Consider the following 17,054-nt stretch of genomic DNA (forward strand, 5'->3'; position numbering starts at 1 on the left):
AATTCATTATTGCCTTCCTCTCATGATGTTGTCAAAATGTCATGTTGTCTCATTTTTTAAAAGAAATTAAATTACCTGGTAGCACATGGTAACATGGTAGCACCTTCAGTTCTTCAAAAATAATTCATTATTGCCTTCCTCTCGTGTTGTTGACATAATGTCATGTCGTCAACATGACAACATGGTAGCACCTTCAGTTCTTCAAAAATAATTCACTATTGCCTTCCTCTCATGATGTTGTCAAAATGTCATGTTGTCTCATTTTTAAAAGAAATTAAATTACCTGGTAGCACATGGTAACATGGTAGCACCTTCAGTTCTTCAAAAATAATTCATTATTGCCTTCCTCTCGTGTTGTTGACATAATGTCATGTCGTCAACATGACAACATGGTAGCACCTTCAGTTCTTCAAAAATAATTCATTATTGCCTTCCTCTCATGATGTTGTCAAAATGTCATGTTGTCTCATTTTTAAAAGAAATTAAATTACCTGGTAGCACATGGTAACATGGTAGCACCTTCAGTTCTTCAAAAATAATTCATTATTGCCTTCCTCTCGTGTTGTTGACACAATGTCATGTCGTCAACATGACAACATGGTAGCACCTTCAGTTCTTCAAAAATAATTCATTATTGCCTTCCTCTCGTGATGTTGTCAAAATGTCATGTTGTCTCATTTTTTAAAAGAAGTTAAATTACCTGGTAGCACATGGTAACATGGTAGCAGTGAAATAAAATTTTGTTATCAGTTATTTTGTCATCATTTTATTAAGTTCATCTTTAGTTAATAATTTGAATGGATTCACTAATGTTCCACCTTGAGTCACAACACTTGCCCCAGCTAATTGTGAAGAACCTGGGATAAGTACTCCACGAAATGATTTCATTGGTATCATTAATTTAGAAATAGTTGGCTTAATTAATTTTGTCATTTATGATAAAAATAAAATTACATAATTTAAATTTTTCTTTCTCATTTTCTCATTTTTCATCCTGTTTTGGTTTCAGTAACTTTTCAAGTTGTTGTCTTGTCAGTAACTTTAATTTTAACTTTGGATCAAATATTGGGTTTCCATCTTTATCTCTTCCAATAACACCATATGGTAGAATCTTCATTTATACTAAAATAAAAATTTAAATTATGCCGTTCACTCTTTTGGAGCTCAGGACTTTCACTCCGTTCTAAAGTTTGTTTCACAAACATTGAGCGTTCATTGAACTCTATACCATGCGTAAACTGTCATGTAAGGTGGCATGTATTCTTTACTTTGTCCCGTTGTTTGTGTATATCCTGAAACGAAATGTGTATGGTTTCCTTCTCCCTGAGTGTCACTCCAGTAACAATTTATAGCAAACTTAACGTCGTCTTTAACATCATATCCTTTACCTTTTGTCATTCCTGACCAATCACAATATCTATGCTTATGCCAACCCGCTTGAGATGTACTTAAATCTATGTAGTGACTGTGTGCAGGTAAATTTTCACCTGAAATTGTTTTACCTCCACCTGTTTCCTTTGAAGAGTTTGCACAATACAAAAACCTGTCGACTATTTGTTCCCATGCACCAACACCAAACATTACTTGAGGACCTCTTGCATCCATAGATGTATAAATAGAACCTACTGGGTTCATTAAATCAAACATATGAGATATTATAGGATTGCCTCTTTTGAACTTAAAATATAGTGCAACTATTTCCGGTTTCTTCTGGTTTGTGTCAGAATATTTTTTATAATATAATCTTATGTTTTCAGGGTAGGTAAAATCTTGACTATAATATTTATTTTTGTCATCTGTATAATAATATACTATTCTCGTTTTTTCTATTGCATTATATCTTTTATATCTATAATAATCTAAATATAATGTTAACTTTTGTTCATCTACATGTGGTGTTCTGACATCATCTCCATAGTCATAATAATATGGTGCTGGAGCTGGGTCAGGCAATGTCATATCTGCCATTTCATAAACTCTTAAATATTTCTTTTGTTCGTCTCCATATAAGTTTAAGTAACAGTTGTTGTCTAATGGAACTTTAACTTGTGTGCCATCATTCTTTTTATAACTTACATACATTTCATTGTTATTTTTTGGAATGAGTTTACACCGTGTACCATTTTTTAAGGACTGTACAAACTGCCATCTAAAATATTTATTTTCTTCATTGACAGAAAAGTCACCAACAATAGTTTCAATATTTTTTGTTGTTCCTATCAAACTTTGGTATATTTCGTTGACATATCATTATCTGCTTCTTCTCTAACTCATCATTAACATAAGTTTTATCCGCTTTAAGGTCTAAACATCCTGAAACCCATCCTGTATCAGCTTTAGTTTTAAAAATCTTTGATGTCCATTCATGATACCATTCAACCCTTTCTTTAATTTCATTATCTTTTTCATTAACATAAACCAAATTTGCCTTCTTATTTAATTCACCATTGACATATTCATTATCTGCCTTCTTCTCTATGTCATTAAGGAAACCTTTTATGAATTCCTCATTTAAATTAAATCTTCCAATCTTCAAAACTTTGGAAATGCATTTAATGCGTAATATCTTTGTTCTTCTGGTGGAATTGATGTTATATCATCCGTTATACCTTTAATTTTGAATTCATAAATAAAATTTCTTTTATATTTGATATCACTGCACCACCTTTGCAAACGAATTCGAAATGGTCATTTTTCAATACTATCTCCAAATCTCCATATTTCAACCTTTGCGTTTGTTCTGCCGTCTTTGAATTATATGCTATATGTATGTAATGGTTGAAGGACCTGGGTGTTGCGCCTTAAGTTGCTGTGGTTGCTGTTGTTTAATCATTTATTATGATTTAAAAATAAAATTTTAATCCGTTATCTCATCAGCTATTTTTTCTATTTGAAATTGCCATAATATTTCATTCATAAATTCTAAATCACAATCAAATAGGTCAGTTATTCTAAATTTAATATTTGATAAATCTTTGAATGAAGAATAAATGAATTCCCGGATAATTGAAACGGATATGATAAAGAAAATGTTTAAGTTGATGGATAAAATTTTGTATTGATGGGTAAGAGTTAGGGTCTAATGTTTGATGTGAAAATCTCATTGGGGTATTAACTTTATCACATTTGATTAAAATGAAATTGGAACCAGTGTCAGAATACAAAACATCCCCAACATCTTTTTCAAAATTTAATATCCCCAACAATGAACGAAAATGAGGATACAAAATTTAATTTTCAGCGGAATTTAATAAGGTTATTATTTCATCAAGTTCAAAAAGTTTATCAGGTTTTGATTTAAAATTTTCTTCATACCATACGATAAATGATTCATTTAAATAACTTAAAATCATGTTAATATCCCATTTCGTTATCACATTATTTATATACATATCATACGTTTTTTCAAGGTCATCTTTAATAAATGATATATAATCTGAAGGGTCTAAAAGAATGGAATTAAATTTACACACTCACAGAAACGAGAGTAACATTATAAATTCCGCTAACTGTTAAATTTAATTCACAGTTATTATTCGAAATAATATTGATAATTGACATTTTTTATTACGATTAAAAATATGGTAAAGCGTTATTTTCCAGTGATAAATAAAACTAGAATAAGATTACCTCAAGAATTCATAAATTCAACGAATAAGAAATTCATTCATGTTATAAATTTTAGTGTTTTCAGAAAATATGAGTCAATGTCATATTCATCATCAGGTTATATTTCACTTCATTCAAATTTAGTTCAATCAAACCCATATAATGACCATTTCATAAGATTTTCAGATGGTATTAAAAATGTAATTGATAGATTAAAATATGAACAGATTGACAATATCGAATTTTTGGAATTTTGGTTTAAATATCCTGATGGAAAAAAGATTGAAGTTAAAGATAAAGCTGATACTATAACAAAAACAATTACAATGACTGATCCAGATAGTGGGAAACAAAAAGAAATAAAACAAACAATAGAAACTGGTGAAAGGTCAATTATTATTGATTATGATTCAAAGGATTATTATTCGTTAATGTTAATGCTTGAATATTAAATAGCCTTAACAAAGAATTTTTCAAGTGATATTTTATATTCATCAACTATTTTATTATAAATATCATTATATGTTAAATGAAGTTCAGTTGTTGTTCCATTCTTTGTTATCTTAATTGTGCTAATATCCTTTATAGGATTTATTTTTGCAACTGTTCCGCAGCATGAAACCTCATCATCTATGAAAAATTGAATCTTAACGTCTGAATCTTGAACATCATAAAGAATGGCGATAATGTGAATTAATGATTCATAAGGTAAAACAATTAAACCAGATTGGTCAATTAAATTTATTATTGAATCATAATTATTAATTATTATATCACGGTAAATTTTCATTAATTCAGAATTAATGTCTATTTTATATGGGTTCTCGATGTTTGATGAAAGAGGTGGGGGGTATGTTGGATAAGTGGGAATTTCAACGGGTTCTTTACCAGGTTCAGATAAAATGATTGGGTCTCCATTCTCATGGTTTTCTTCATTCTCCTCCTCCTTTTTCGGTAAGTCACGAGTTAATAAATTTGGTTGAGTTGCTGACCTTGTTAATTCAGGGCTAACATTAACTTTAACATTTTGAATAATTCGTGATTTATCATCATTTACGTTATAACCAACCGTAATCTCTGCTTTTGCGTTAGTGTTCTTTTGACTAGTGAAACGTCTTCTCATTTATATTCGAATAAAAAAATATATTTAAACTTTTATTTTGCTGGAACTTTTGAATCTATTATTTCCTGTATTTGTTCATGAAGTTGATTTTTCGCTGTTTCATCGAAATTAATAGACCGAATATATTCATTAATTGCATTCTTATAATCAACTGATTTCTCAAATTTTCTTCTATCTGATTCCTTAACTAAATCATAAGTTAAACCTCGTTGCTGATATAATGGTTTCTTAATTAAATCTTTGAATGCTTGAGATAAAGCACCTGATGCAATTCTTGCTACTATAATTGGTTGGAATTGCCGTTTAAGTTCATCTTTAACATTTGCGAAAACCGGATCGAATAAAGCAACTTTAAAGAATTTCTTAGCTGAAATTTCAGGTCTAATATTTGCATATTGACCATCAAACTGGTTAGAATATCGTGGTAATCCATCCGGTCCCTCTTCAATAGCATTTAATTCTTCATTGAAATAAGAATATGGATTATGACGGTATGAATTAATTGGACCATTTTCACCTTCTCCAATGTATTGTTTAACAGCTTTTCCATTTTCATCAAATTGCATAGGATAATATTCATTATATGCTTTACGTTTAGGATAATCAGATACAGTTAATTTATAACCATTTATGACTTTAATATTACCTTGACCATCAGTAACGAAAACTTCATTTATACCATCAGGTTTTCCATTTGGACCCGTAATGTCTGCTTCGTGTGCTTCCCAATTTGGACCATGACGTTTGGCATATGCTTGAGCTTCTGGTAATGTTAAAACATTTCTCATTTGTTTAACATCTTTTTGAAGACCAGCAACAATATGAACTAATTCTTTCATTCCATCAGGAACTTTCATAGTTCTATTATATGCACTCCTTTTGTTTGTCCCTTGTTTTAATGGAACCTGTAGAAGATTTGCTATTTCTGTCATGTTTAATTATAAATAAAAAAATAAAAATTAATTATAAAAAGTTAATCAAATTTAACACCTCCTTTATTTAAATCAACTATTATTTTTCCATGTTCACCTAATTGCTGATATTGTGTGTAAAGTTCATTAATGCTCATTGGTAAATTCACTTGATAAAGCATAACGTTCAACTGTTGACGACTAAACCCACTGAAAATGAAAAGTGTTGATAGATTTGATTTAATGTTTGTGCTTAATGCTTTGAAGTATTGAACAGCCATAAAGAATGAACACTGAATGTGTCGACATTGAGTTAATAACTGATTAAAATATGATTTCTCATTTGTTATTAGTTTTGATTTCACTGCATCATCTAGAAAAATGAGTGAATGCAAAAATTCTCTATCAAAATTTGAAATAGAAAGTGTTTCAAATAATTCATCCCGTTGTTTATCAATAATTTTATCCTCTAATCCTTGCTTCTTGATTGTATTATATAATTCTTTATACATTAAAAAGTTTTTTAAATAATCTTCTGCTTTTTCTTGTGATAAATAAATAATTGGAATTTTGATTAAATGCTTTAAAGATTCAAATGTATCATCTGAAGGTGAACCTGAACGGTTGATATAAATTAACACATGTGAATGGGGGGAAGTGTTAGCAATAATGATAATTTGTTTTAATATCGTTAATGTTTTACCTTTATTTTGTTTACCAATTGCTGCAGTGATTGAATTTAAGTAACATTCAGAATATGGAATTTTCATTAATTTTTCCTTAGATAGAGCATTTCTATTATCACTCAATGCTTCATTAATCATATCATCTATGTATGTATTATATACTCCTGCTAATTCTTCATAAGGGGTGGATGAATTTAAATCCATTTAATCAAAAATAAATTTATAATTTTAAACATTTCTATTCATCAATATTTCATCATATGAACTTCTATACTGCGGTGGTGTACCTGTTGGATGATATTTCAAACCTTCGTCTGGTGTCCATGTCCAATATGTAGTCCTAGTAAACCAAACCTGAGGAGGATTTGTCACCTTTGAACAGTAAGTGTCATTTTCACCCTGAATGATTGGATAAGCTTTCACTTGTACTGTAACTTGTGAGTTGAAAGTTTCTAATCCATCAAAGAATATACCCGCTCCATCACGTTGAACTGGAATAGTGCATAAGAATGAAGTTTGGTCTTTCCATGTTCTAGCTAATGGCGCGCCATTATCATCATTCAATGGTCTAGTTAATGAGTCCTCGTATTCTTCCGTGCATTCATTCACTCCATCTAAATCAGAAGCTTGAAGCATACGTGTAAAGAATATGTCACCCACCGTGGTCATCGCTTGATCGGGGAAGTTTCTGGAATCTATAGTGACCTGAAGACCTCGAAGCATTGGATTTTCTAAAACTGTTCTTTGCATTGCATTCTTCGGAAATGTTAACACAACATCTGTAACATTATGAAGAGCATATGAGAAATCTGAGCTAATACCTTCAGGAGTGATGCAACCTCCATTTAGTGAACGAACGTCAATATGTTGAGCTGGAATCATGAATGGATCTTCCTTACTGAATAAACGTGGTATTGCTTTAACTGATTCTTCAATTAAACCGTATCCTGGTGTAATACATTTATCCTCTAAAATTTCCATCTTTGTGCATGAAATAATAACGTCATCAACTGTTGCGTCAGCAGATGTAGCAGCTAAGCTTGTAATTAATTTGGTAGGAAGTCCGATTTGTTGGAATTTGCGATCATATTTATAAACATGATTCATAATCTTTTCATAATTTTCATCAGTTATCTTTTCATAAACGTAATTTTGTAAATCAGCAACTCTTAACGGGTCAACCTGACAAAATACTAAAGTATCCCTGAAAACATAATATTTAAGAATGATATCACCAAATGATTTAGGATAATCATCGAACGCCTGAAATGCTAACAAATCATTTACCGGAATAATCATATCAAAAGTGATATCAACTTCTTCATTTGCTCTCTTGAAAACTTCTGAAGGATCAATATATTTACCACATACTGAGTTATCATATTTTTGAACATTATTATATAACGAATGAACAAACTTTTTAACTTTCCTTTCTGATTTTGGTTTATATGTTGCAAATGCGAAAGATTCACGGGCGCAATCCATCTGAAGATAACCGGCATCACCTCTTTCAGTTTCTACTTCTAATTGTTTAAAGCTTTGATTTGATGATTTGTAACCAACGAATAAACGCATGCATTTAAAAGCGGCATCACATGTGAAAGCTTTATTTGAAACTAGAGTTGCTTTAACTTTGCGTTTAATATATGTGTCACCTAATTGGTTCACATCATGAGCTGGATTTGTAATTCTTAAATGAGTTTGTTTATCATCAAAATATGGAGTATCAGAGTCATAGCATGAACTTTCAAGTTCTCTATAATATCTTCTACCGTCATTCTTTGCAAATATTTCATTTATCTTTTCGAATGAATGAAACACATTTCCATTAATTGGTTTAGTGTTTGGCACTAAATAGTTAGTCGTCATTTATTAATAAATAAAAAATTCAAAATTAAAAGATGGAAATGAATTTTTAATTTTAATGAAATAATCAACTATGGCTGCAGGTATATTTAAGAAACTGTGGGATAGAGTAAAAAGAGGGGCAAGTAAAGTTTGGGAAACATTGAAGAAGGGAGCAAATTGGATATTTAAGAATAAAGAAGCAATTAGTGACGTTGCTGAATCAATAACACCAAAAGCTGCCCCAATAAGAGAAATTTTAAATAAAGGAGAAAAAGTTTATCAAAGACTACAACCGATACTAAGATAAAAATAATATTTATTTTTCCACTATTTACCTCCTATTTTATTAAGTATTCCTTCAGCTATTCCACCAATTGCGTTACCTGCTTGTGCTCCCATCGCCGGATTACCTGCTTTAGTACCTAATACCCCACCTATGATAGTTCCTGCCGTTTTCGCTACTGGTGCCAAAAAGTTTGCAATGGGTTTAATAACCTTTTTATAAACCCAACCTGCAGCTTTCTTAATTCCATCCCATAATTTTTTAAAGAATCCTGCCGCCATTTCTGATTTAATATTAATTAAAAAATATATTTCATCACTTATATTCTAATTTTTATTTAATGATAAATGAAACCGATTTTAATGATAAATGAAACAGAGGATGAAGAAATAAATGAAAGTGAAAATGTTCAACAAAAAATAAACGTTGTTAAACCAATTACTGAAATAAAAATTTTTTCATCTGTTGAAGAATTTAATGACTATTATGCTAATAATAAAAAATTATTTGAAGAATTGACAACATGTAAATTGAATAAAATGTTTAAAGTTGATGGATTCAAAATTTCAAAAATAAAAGGGGTGGTTAGTTTGAAATCTATTCCTCAATCAAGAATCACCTCATTAATGAAAAGAGATGATTTAACAAAAAGAATAGAAGAGATTGAAGAACGAATGAATCAAATAATTGATTTCATAAATTCAAATAATCATTAGTTTCAATTTATTTTTCTCATTTATGAGGTCTTTGATTATGACTTCATTGATTCCATTCAGTTCTTCAAAAATAATTAATTAATCGTGGAATATCTGACATCATCTATATATGGCTTCTTTAAAAAATTAATGTTATTTCATTTCATTTCATTTCATTATATATGAGCTGAGTGTAAATGTCTTACAATTTTGAATATTTTTAAATCTTGATTTATTCAAAACCGTAAGAATCATACATTTTTTACTTCATATGTTAGAAAAAATGATACAAAATCGTTCAATATTGTATGAATTCTTACATTTTCAAAAAAAGTCACATAACCCGCACTCATATACTACTATTAGATATAATTTTACAAATGAAAAACGTATATTTAGATGACCATGAGTTCTGGCTCTGCCTCCTTACGTAATTGCGTTGGAGCCTTGCTTCCAGCGACTTTGAGGCTGATTCCGAGTGCGTCCTGAGCCTTTAGCCTGGATTTCTCTTCGTCAATCGTTGTATCCATTGTTACATCGCACATTGCGCTAACAAATCCTTGTTCTTGGAGGAAATTGTCCAAACAGTATTTCGCAGCTGCAGCTACGTGTTCGAGACAAGCAACACGGAGTCCAACAGCTGGGTTATTCAATGATCTGAGGATCAATTTCGGTTCAACTATGACTTTTTTAGGATCATCTAAGTTTCTGATCATTAATGTCCTAATGTAGAAGTTCATTGTACGGAGTTCGACATCATGCTGCATTTCGCTAATGAATTCTTTGAAGTTTTGGGAGTCTAATAATAATTTTGTTCCAAATTTGTTACGAGCGATATCAGGAAGAGTGCCAAGGAGATCTTTCATGTCAGTTGTTGCGTGGTCAATGATGAATTTAAGAAAATCTTCGTATTTTTCTGGTTCGACTAATAACATAGGAACTGTTGCTGTAGCAATGGTTGGAATGAGAAGAGGATCATTCATGAAGTCTTTAAATAACTGAATGAAGAATTCTGGTTGATACATATTATGTTGATGAATGAATTCAATGGCAGATAGCTGAGATAATGGATCTTCTGTGTTCCTGCACTCATCATAAATGTTATTCAACAAATGTTCTGCTGGTTTTCCTAACTCATAACAGAGATCGTAAACTCTAAATCTTTCTACAGCATCTTTTGGAAGATATAATGCATTAACAACAGCAGGAACAGGATAAACAAGAAGTGGCATCTTTGTTTGCTTAACTCTATCTGGATTACATGATAGATATATCGCTAAATCATTCTTTATTTGTTCCTCCATTTTCGAATTTTGGCAAAAAAATAAATTAGCCGAATAAAATTTTGGATTTCTAATAAGTAAAAGCTATTAAAACAATCCAACAAATCTATTGTTGATATAAAATTATACGATTATCGATCATTATTTTTCACAAAAATTAAAATCTTCAGGATAATTGTATTTTGACACGATAGAAATGAACAACATACGAAATATTATTGCTTTTTAATAATTTTTGAATCAAATCTAGTATAACGTGTAACAATTTGTAAGAACATTCAACGCATTTTTGAAAAATAGTGCGAAATAAGCTAACACATAAATTGCACGAGAAATTACATATTTTGAATTCATCTCGAAATTGTGAGACTGCACGTTTAGACTAATAAAAATAAAAGAAAGTATGGATCAAATCAACACCATTGTGCATGATTTAAACCATCTTTGTGGTATGACAATAAATAACTATAAGAAGCAAGAGGAAGTTCATTTCGACTGGTTAAATACAATATCTTTTCAATTAAACTTATTTTCATCAACTTCCTCAGCTTTAAACTCAAATTCATCCCAAGACTCCAAAGAAATTGAGAATCCAAAGCCAATTGGAGAATTAAGAAAGTCAATAAACAAACCAGCTCCAATTATTGTTTCTCCAAAAGAAAATACAGATAACGAACAAATCTCATTAGCATCTACCAAGACCATTCAACAAGGATCTCACCTTCCTGTTCAATCTTCACCATGCTTTGCCACACAAAACTTAAACTCAAGTACAATGAGGTTCGTTTGTGATGATTCATTACTTGCTTCATCATCATCAGATGATGATATCTCAATAGATGATAATGATGATGAAAATGATTCACCGCCAAACTCTCCATTTACTTTAGGCGGATCTTTGAAAGAATTAACGCAATCTGCTTATTCTTTCAGAGAGGCATGGAAGGAAATGTGCATAGAAAAGAAACAAGAATCAACACCAAGGAAGAAGTCATTCAAATTCGCATTCGAAGATATCGAAGAGCCAGCAGAAGTCTATCAAATGTCAGATGATTGCGAAGATGATGATGAATTCGATGATGACGAAGAAATGTATGAAAGAAATCCAATAGAGATACACGGAAAGTCCATTCCAAACTGGGCTAGAGGTGAGCAGCTTGAGAAACAGTTAAAGAAGCAATATTTGATCGACCCAGATGAAATCTTCTTCGATTTCCCAATGGAGTGCAATTTAGAAGAAATATTCGGTACTCAGAACCAGAAGTGGGCAAAAAGAAACGAAAGTGGCTATTGGGCTCAAGATGGAGTTACACAAGAAGAAATTAGAAATTATTCATCTGCAAGATTCCAAAATATAAATGGAAATGATTCATAGTCAATAAAATTATTATTATATGTTACTAATTTTTAAAGTTTTTAATAGATTTATTGAGATTATTTTCAAATCCTCAATATTGGAATCCTATCTTTTATAGAATTAATTTATATTCATATGGTTATTCTATTTTATTGTTATGGTTGCTTGATTCTGGATAATGTATTTATTTATGTTTATTTTACGAAATTAATCAAAAACAAAGAAGTACATATAATTATTAACAAACAAAAAACTTTATTTCTATAATAAGTCAAATCAAACTTGATTTGATTTCGATAATATCGAATTAATTGCATTTTGTAGATGAACTGAGTAAGAAGCGTTCAAATGGATACCATCAAAGATATATTCGTTCTTAACTCTTCGATCCTTTCCTTCCGTCATCACCAAATTTTGGAAGAAATCTAAAAAGAAAACATTTTCATTTGCTGTGGCCGTAATTTTCTGAGCAATGCATTCATTAAATGTTTGTGCGTAAAGATGGCTTTCTAATCCAGTTGGAGGAACCGGATGAACGAATACTTTGCATTTACGACGATTTGAGACTTCCAAAGCAGTCTGGCATATTTTTTCTGCTAAAGGAATGAATCCATCCGTAAATGTATCGTATTCTACCCTTGAAATTTTGGAAAATATTCTTTCATGGCAGTCAAAGTGTCCCAATACCAAAACTACATCGCTATTCTCTTCTATTTTGTCAACAGCCTTCCAGAAAAGATTTTTAATTGGGTTACTTTCGTTTAATTTTTGTATCGAAAGATTATCAACGAAACGAGGCATCACAGTTCTCTTTTCTCCCTGTATTTCGATATCAGAAAACGAAAGAGGAAGGATATGGGAGTCTCCGAGGAAGTAAATTGGCTTTTTCAGGTTAATTTCGGATGGAAGAGCTCTGGAAAGGGCTGAAATCAACGCGAATGTCGGGACCTCTTCATTTATGACTGATCTAGTGAAGTTAAAGTCCTTTACGTGAGGAATAATTGCATCTCCAATCGCCAGACTTGTTTTTATGTATCCATTCGTGAACAGCGTGTACTGTAGGATGATTAAGAACCAAAACACGTCAAGTTGTTCCATATGGAAGTTGTGTTCTTTAGATCCGAACAAAATTGGAACAATTCCGTTTGTTATTTGGATTTCTACAGTTATTTCCTTCTTCTGTTCAACCTCAGGTACCTGCTCTTCCTCTTCTATGTCTTCTTCTTCAATAATTTCTTGGGATTCTTCATGAGATTCTGAATTTGCGTCGTTTTCATCAGGTTTTTCTGTTTCTTCAGCATTATTCTCGCTGGTTGATTGGGTTTCTGGTGCTTGTTCTGTCGGATTTAGAGAATTATTTTCAATTTCTTCTTGTTTTTCTTCGGATTTTGGTTCTTCTTGTTTCTTTTCTTCTGTTTTTTCTGTTTCCGGAATAAACTCAGTGGTGATAGTAAGTGTCACTTTTTGAGGTTCACCTTGTGTCACTTTTCCAACTTCACTATCTGTCACTTTTTGATCAATTCCATTTTCTTCTTTTTTAACGAAAGAATTCGACAAATGAATGAAATCTATCTTTTGTATTATCTCAGCGAAGAAGTCCTTTCTCTCTAGAACCCTATTTATGAACGGCATTGCTGCATCTAACGTTGCAATCACGGATTGACTGACGCAAAGGGTATTTTCCAGGAAAATAAGGGCAATTGATGGATCGCAAGGTGATAAATCAAGGGAATCCTTCAAGAACGACCTCGCAACTTCACATGATCCATGGGAATGTAAAATGTGACCGATAATAAACAAAATCTTCGGATCGTTCATACCATCGCCGAGTTCACTACGTAAGATCTGACTTTGGATCTCGTTTTTGACCGAATTTCCGATAAATTCGCATGTTGCCTTATGAAATGGGTCAATTGTAAACGTTTGCATGGCCGTGTGAAGTGCGTCGTAAACTCTACCTTGGTAGTAAAGCGTTTGCGATATAAGAATCGACGCTTTGAGATTTGTCGGATTATTCGTCGCAATTGGCTGAAGAAGGGACATTGCTTGGTCGTAAGCTCCTGTTTCGATAAGATTACGTGCTATATTGCATGAAATATCGTCTGCTGTCTGTTGGTTCCTTGGCAGAAGTAATAATAGTCTTTTGTAGTAAATAATAGCGTCATTGTAGTTTCCTGAGAGTTGGTGAGCTTTGGCAAGTAGTTTGAGAGTGATGCGATCATCTGGAAACTTGGTTAAGTTGGCCGTGGCCATGGATATGGCAGTTTTGTATCTCTTCGCTTTTAAATAGATGCGAATCTGGTACTGGTAAGGTACTGGTGAGTCCTTGTTCGTTTGCGATGCATGGAGAAAGATTTGGAAAGCGCATTGGTAATCTTTGATCGCATAATAGTTTTTTCCTTGCTGTATTAGCTTATCAAACTTTGATTCTGTTTCAATTTCTCCTTCTGAGTCTGAGTCTGAATATAAATCAGGCATTGGCGTATATTCTGACAAAATTAAATCAAATTCTTCAGTACCAAGTGATAATATTGGTGTGTTCATATCGGATATCAATACTGGATCCTTTTCATCTAAAGGATCTGAAATGTCTAATAAGTATAGTTTTAATTTTGACGAATCAAGTTGAAGATTTGCGTCAATTTGCTTTATTTGAGCTAAAAACTTGGCTACAACATCCGCTACTGTTACAGTAGTTTCGGTATGTGCAATCCTATATCCTTGTAAATATGATGTTCTGTCTAAAAAAACAAAAAATTCCATTTTAGTTTGAAGATCTTCAATAAAAAAGTGACAAAATGAAATGTTAAAACGAGATGAACAGGATTTTGCGAATAAAGTGATGCAGGAGATAGATAATAAGAAAATTTCAATCATGTTCCAGAAACCTGTCGATCCAGATCGTGATAATTGTCCAGATTATGACGAAGTTATCAAAAATCCAATGTGCTTAGATGTTGTAAAACAAAAACTTGCTGCAAACAAGTATAATACGTTTTCTGCATGGATTAGTGACGTAAATTTGATCTGGAATAACGCACAAACATATAATTCAAAATATTCAGCACTATATCTAATGGCCAAAGATATTCAGCTTTGGTTTTGGAAAAGACTCGAGAGTGCTCCTAAAAATGACAGCGGAAAATGGCTATCTAAAGTTCAAAAGGTTTTAACACAAATTCAGAACGATATTGAACAATAACACCACAATCCACTTATCACATTTACATTTTCAGCTGTATATTAATGATATTATGTTTGGTATTTTTTATATATTATATTATTTTGTTTTAGTTTGATTTCTAAACGCTTTTACCATGCTTTTATCACTTAAGATTTACTTATTGTTTGGTCCAAATTAAGAAAATCAATTTAATAGTTTAAAGTTTTGAAATTTACGAAGTATTTCAACTCATACGCGTGATCTCGAAGGAAATCATTTTTTTAATTTTCGCCTTAAGGATGTACTGACGCCCATCTGACAACTGACGTGGAGCATGATTTGAACTATAACTTTAATGACTAGAATTGAGTTGCACACTATACGGGCGTAAGTAAGCCCTTAAAATTCCAATTGAATTTAAATTGAGAAATTGTCAAACCGGCTGCAATGCACTCTTAATTTCAATTTTTAAAATTATCATCATTCATAACTGATGCAAGTAATTTTTCAGCAGTTGTATTATAAAAGAATACTCAGAGAGTTGAAAGCATATAATAATATTACTTTTGACTGATCGAAATCGAAATTTTTGACTTCGAATCAGAATTATGTTGAACAAACAAAGCAAATGATGCTATCCAAAACATAGAGAAGTTTGATATCCCTACGACCTTGATTAATATAAAATCATTAGGAAATAATATATGTATAATATAATTGCTAGTTACTTAAGTCTGCACTTACGCCCATCTGATTTTAATTCAATTTTTTGAGAACTGGCGTGAAGCATTATTATACTTAATTGAAGGTTATGCCATAGGGGCATAAGTATACCCTTATTGAATTAATTATGAATTAATCTTCATTTTTCCTGCCATATTTAAGCACCATAGTGCTTAACATATAAGGAAATTATATTTCAACATTAAAACCTTGAGTTATATTTGATAATTTTAGTATGATTATAATATCCAAAACCAATCGAGATTCTGGATTTATTTTAAATTCCGAAATTGGGTTAAATACCAGAATGGAAAGCTTTGAAACCTGCAATATAAAACTATAATTTGATTTTACTTTATACCTTTAATTCGATAATATAATTCAATTAGACAAAAATCTTCAAGAAATGCTTGTTATTACATTAGGCAAATCAATCTTAGTAGAATTATTATTAGATATAAGGAATATGTTCAACAATTATGTTGTTTATTCTTAAATATTGTGTATTTTGCTTTTTTTTATCACAGAGTTACATAGGAAATTATTCGATTTTCTTGGCACCATGGGCAACTAAGAATTTGATGACTTCCATTGAAATCATTATTTCTGCAATTTCAAGAGGGCATTCATTAAAACAGAGAAAACTAAATTTTACAATGATAAAAATGAAATAAAAGATAATGTAATAAATCATTAATAAACATGAAAAGAAATATAATGCGATGAAACAGTGATAAATATTAAAAGAGAAATAATACAATAAAGCAATGATTAATATAAATCGAAAGAGAATGCCATAAACATATGATCAATATGAATAAATAGATAATTCTTTAAATCAATGATAGATATTAAAATAAAGATAATATAAAAAAATAAAGATAAATATGATAATAAAGATAATGTTACAAAGCAATGATAAATAATAAAAGAAATAAAACTCTAGGAAACAATGATAAATATTAAGAGAAAGAGAATTACATAAAACAATGATATATATGAAAAGAAAGATAATGTAATAAAATAGTGCTAAATACGAAAAGAAAAAGGATAAGTCTTGTGTTAACATCAGCACCACGCTCAACTAAGAATCTGATAATACCTATTGAATTCGCTTTGATTGCAATACTAAGAGGGCATTCATTAAAATAGAGAGAACATTATATGACAATGATAGAAATTAAAAGACAAAGAATGCGATAAAACATTGGTAAACATAAAAAGAAGTAAAATTTCATAAAACAATGATAATTATTAAAAGAAGGAAAATTTCATAATACAATGATAAATATGAAAAGAAAGATAATGTATTAAAACAATGATAAATATGGAAAGAAAGAGAATTGTATTGAACAATGATAAATATGGAAAGA

The 17,054-nt window shown here is 30.9% G+C and overlaps 8 protein-coding genes and 1 pseudogene across 9 annotated transcripts, besides 1 other annotated feature; 3 read left to right on the forward strand and 6 right to left on the reverse strand.

The window, feature by feature from the left end:
- Window positions 1–7,133: part of a mobile genetic element that runs on past the window's edge.
- TVAGG3_1029880 lies at window positions 1,213–2,833 on the reverse strand (annotated as a pseudogene). Its single transcript has one exon. A coding segment is annotated over exon 1 (1,621 nt).
- TVAGG3_1029890 (uncharacterized protein) lies at window positions 5,131–5,664 on the reverse strand (the record flags this gene model as incomplete). The annotated part of the gene is made up of 1 exon (XM_051255154.1): window positions 5,131–5,664. A coding segment is annotated over one exon (534 nt), but the record flags the coding sequence as incomplete, so codon positions are not given.
- TVAGG3_1029900 (uncharacterized protein) lies at window positions 5,706–6,155 on the reverse strand (the record flags this gene model as incomplete). The annotated part of the gene is made up of 1 exon (XM_001319485.2): window positions 5,706–6,155. One exon carries the CDS (start codon window positions 6,153–6,155, stop codon window positions 5,706–5,708), a length of 450 nt encoding a protein of 149 aa, XP_001319520.2.
- A 1,135-nt stretch (window positions 7,134–8,268) lies between the features above and the next one.
- TVAGG3_1029910 (uncharacterized protein) lies at window positions 8,269–8,484 on the forward strand (the record flags this gene model as incomplete). The annotated part of the gene is made up of 1 exon (XM_001320849.1): window positions 8,269–8,484. The coding sequence occupies one exon, from the start codon at window positions 8,269–8,271 to the stop codon at window positions 8,482–8,484; it is 216 nt and encodes a 71-aa protein (XP_001320884.1).
- A 20-nt stretch (window positions 8,485–8,504) lies between these two features.
- TVAGG3_1029920 (N-acetylmuramoyl-l-alanine amidase family) lies at window positions 8,505–8,741 on the reverse strand (the record flags this gene model as incomplete). The annotated part of the gene is made up of 1 exon (XM_001320850.1): window positions 8,505–8,741. The coding sequence occupies one exon, from the start codon at window positions 8,739–8,741 to the stop codon at window positions 8,505–8,507; it is 237 nt and encodes a 78-aa protein (XP_001320885.1).
- Window positions 8,742–8,811: 70 nt separating this feature from the next.
- Window positions 8,812–10,466, reverse strand: TVAGG3_1029930 (uncharacterized protein; the record flags this gene model as incomplete). The annotated part of the gene is made up of 1 exon (XM_001320851.2): window positions 9,551–10,459. One exon carries the CDS (start codon window positions 10,457–10,459, stop codon window positions 9,551–9,553), a length of 909 nt encoding a protein of 302 aa, XP_001320886.1.
- A 366-nt stretch (window positions 10,467–10,832) lies between these two features.
- Window positions 10,833–11,839, forward strand: TVAGG3_1029940 (inner centromere protein, ARK binding region-containing protein; the record flags this gene model as incomplete). Its single annotated transcript, XM_001320852.1, has 1 exon — window positions 10,890–11,813. The coding sequence occupies one exon, from the start codon at window positions 10,890–10,892 to the stop codon at window positions 11,811–11,813; it is 924 nt and encodes a 307-aa protein (XP_001320887.1).
- Window positions 11,840–12,071: 232 nt separating this feature from the next.
- Window positions 12,072–14,558, reverse strand: TVAGG3_1029950 (cell division cycle 16,23,27 family; the record flags this gene model as incomplete). Its single annotated transcript, XM_001320853.1, has 1 exon — window positions 12,072–14,558. One exon carries the CDS (start codon window positions 14,556–14,558, stop codon window positions 12,072–12,074), a length of 2,487 nt encoding a protein of 828 aa, XP_001320888.1.
- A 40-nt stretch (window positions 14,559–14,598) lies between these two features.
- Window positions 14,599–14,997, forward strand: TVAGG3_1029960 (acetylation-dependent protein binding; the record flags this gene model as incomplete). The annotated part of the gene is made up of 1 exon (XM_001320854.1): window positions 14,599–14,997. The coding sequence occupies one exon, from the start codon at window positions 14,599–14,601 to the stop codon at window positions 14,995–14,997; it is 399 nt and encodes a 132-aa protein (XP_001320889.1).
- Window positions 14,998–17,054: the final 2,057 nt, after the last annotated feature.

Source organism: Trichomonas vaginalis, chromosome I, assembly GCF_026262505.1.
Source record: "Trichomonas vaginalis G3 chromosome I, whole genome shotgun sequence".
Lineage (NCBI taxonomy): Eukaryota > Parabasalia > Trichomonadida > Trichomonadidae > Trichomonas > Trichomonas vaginalis.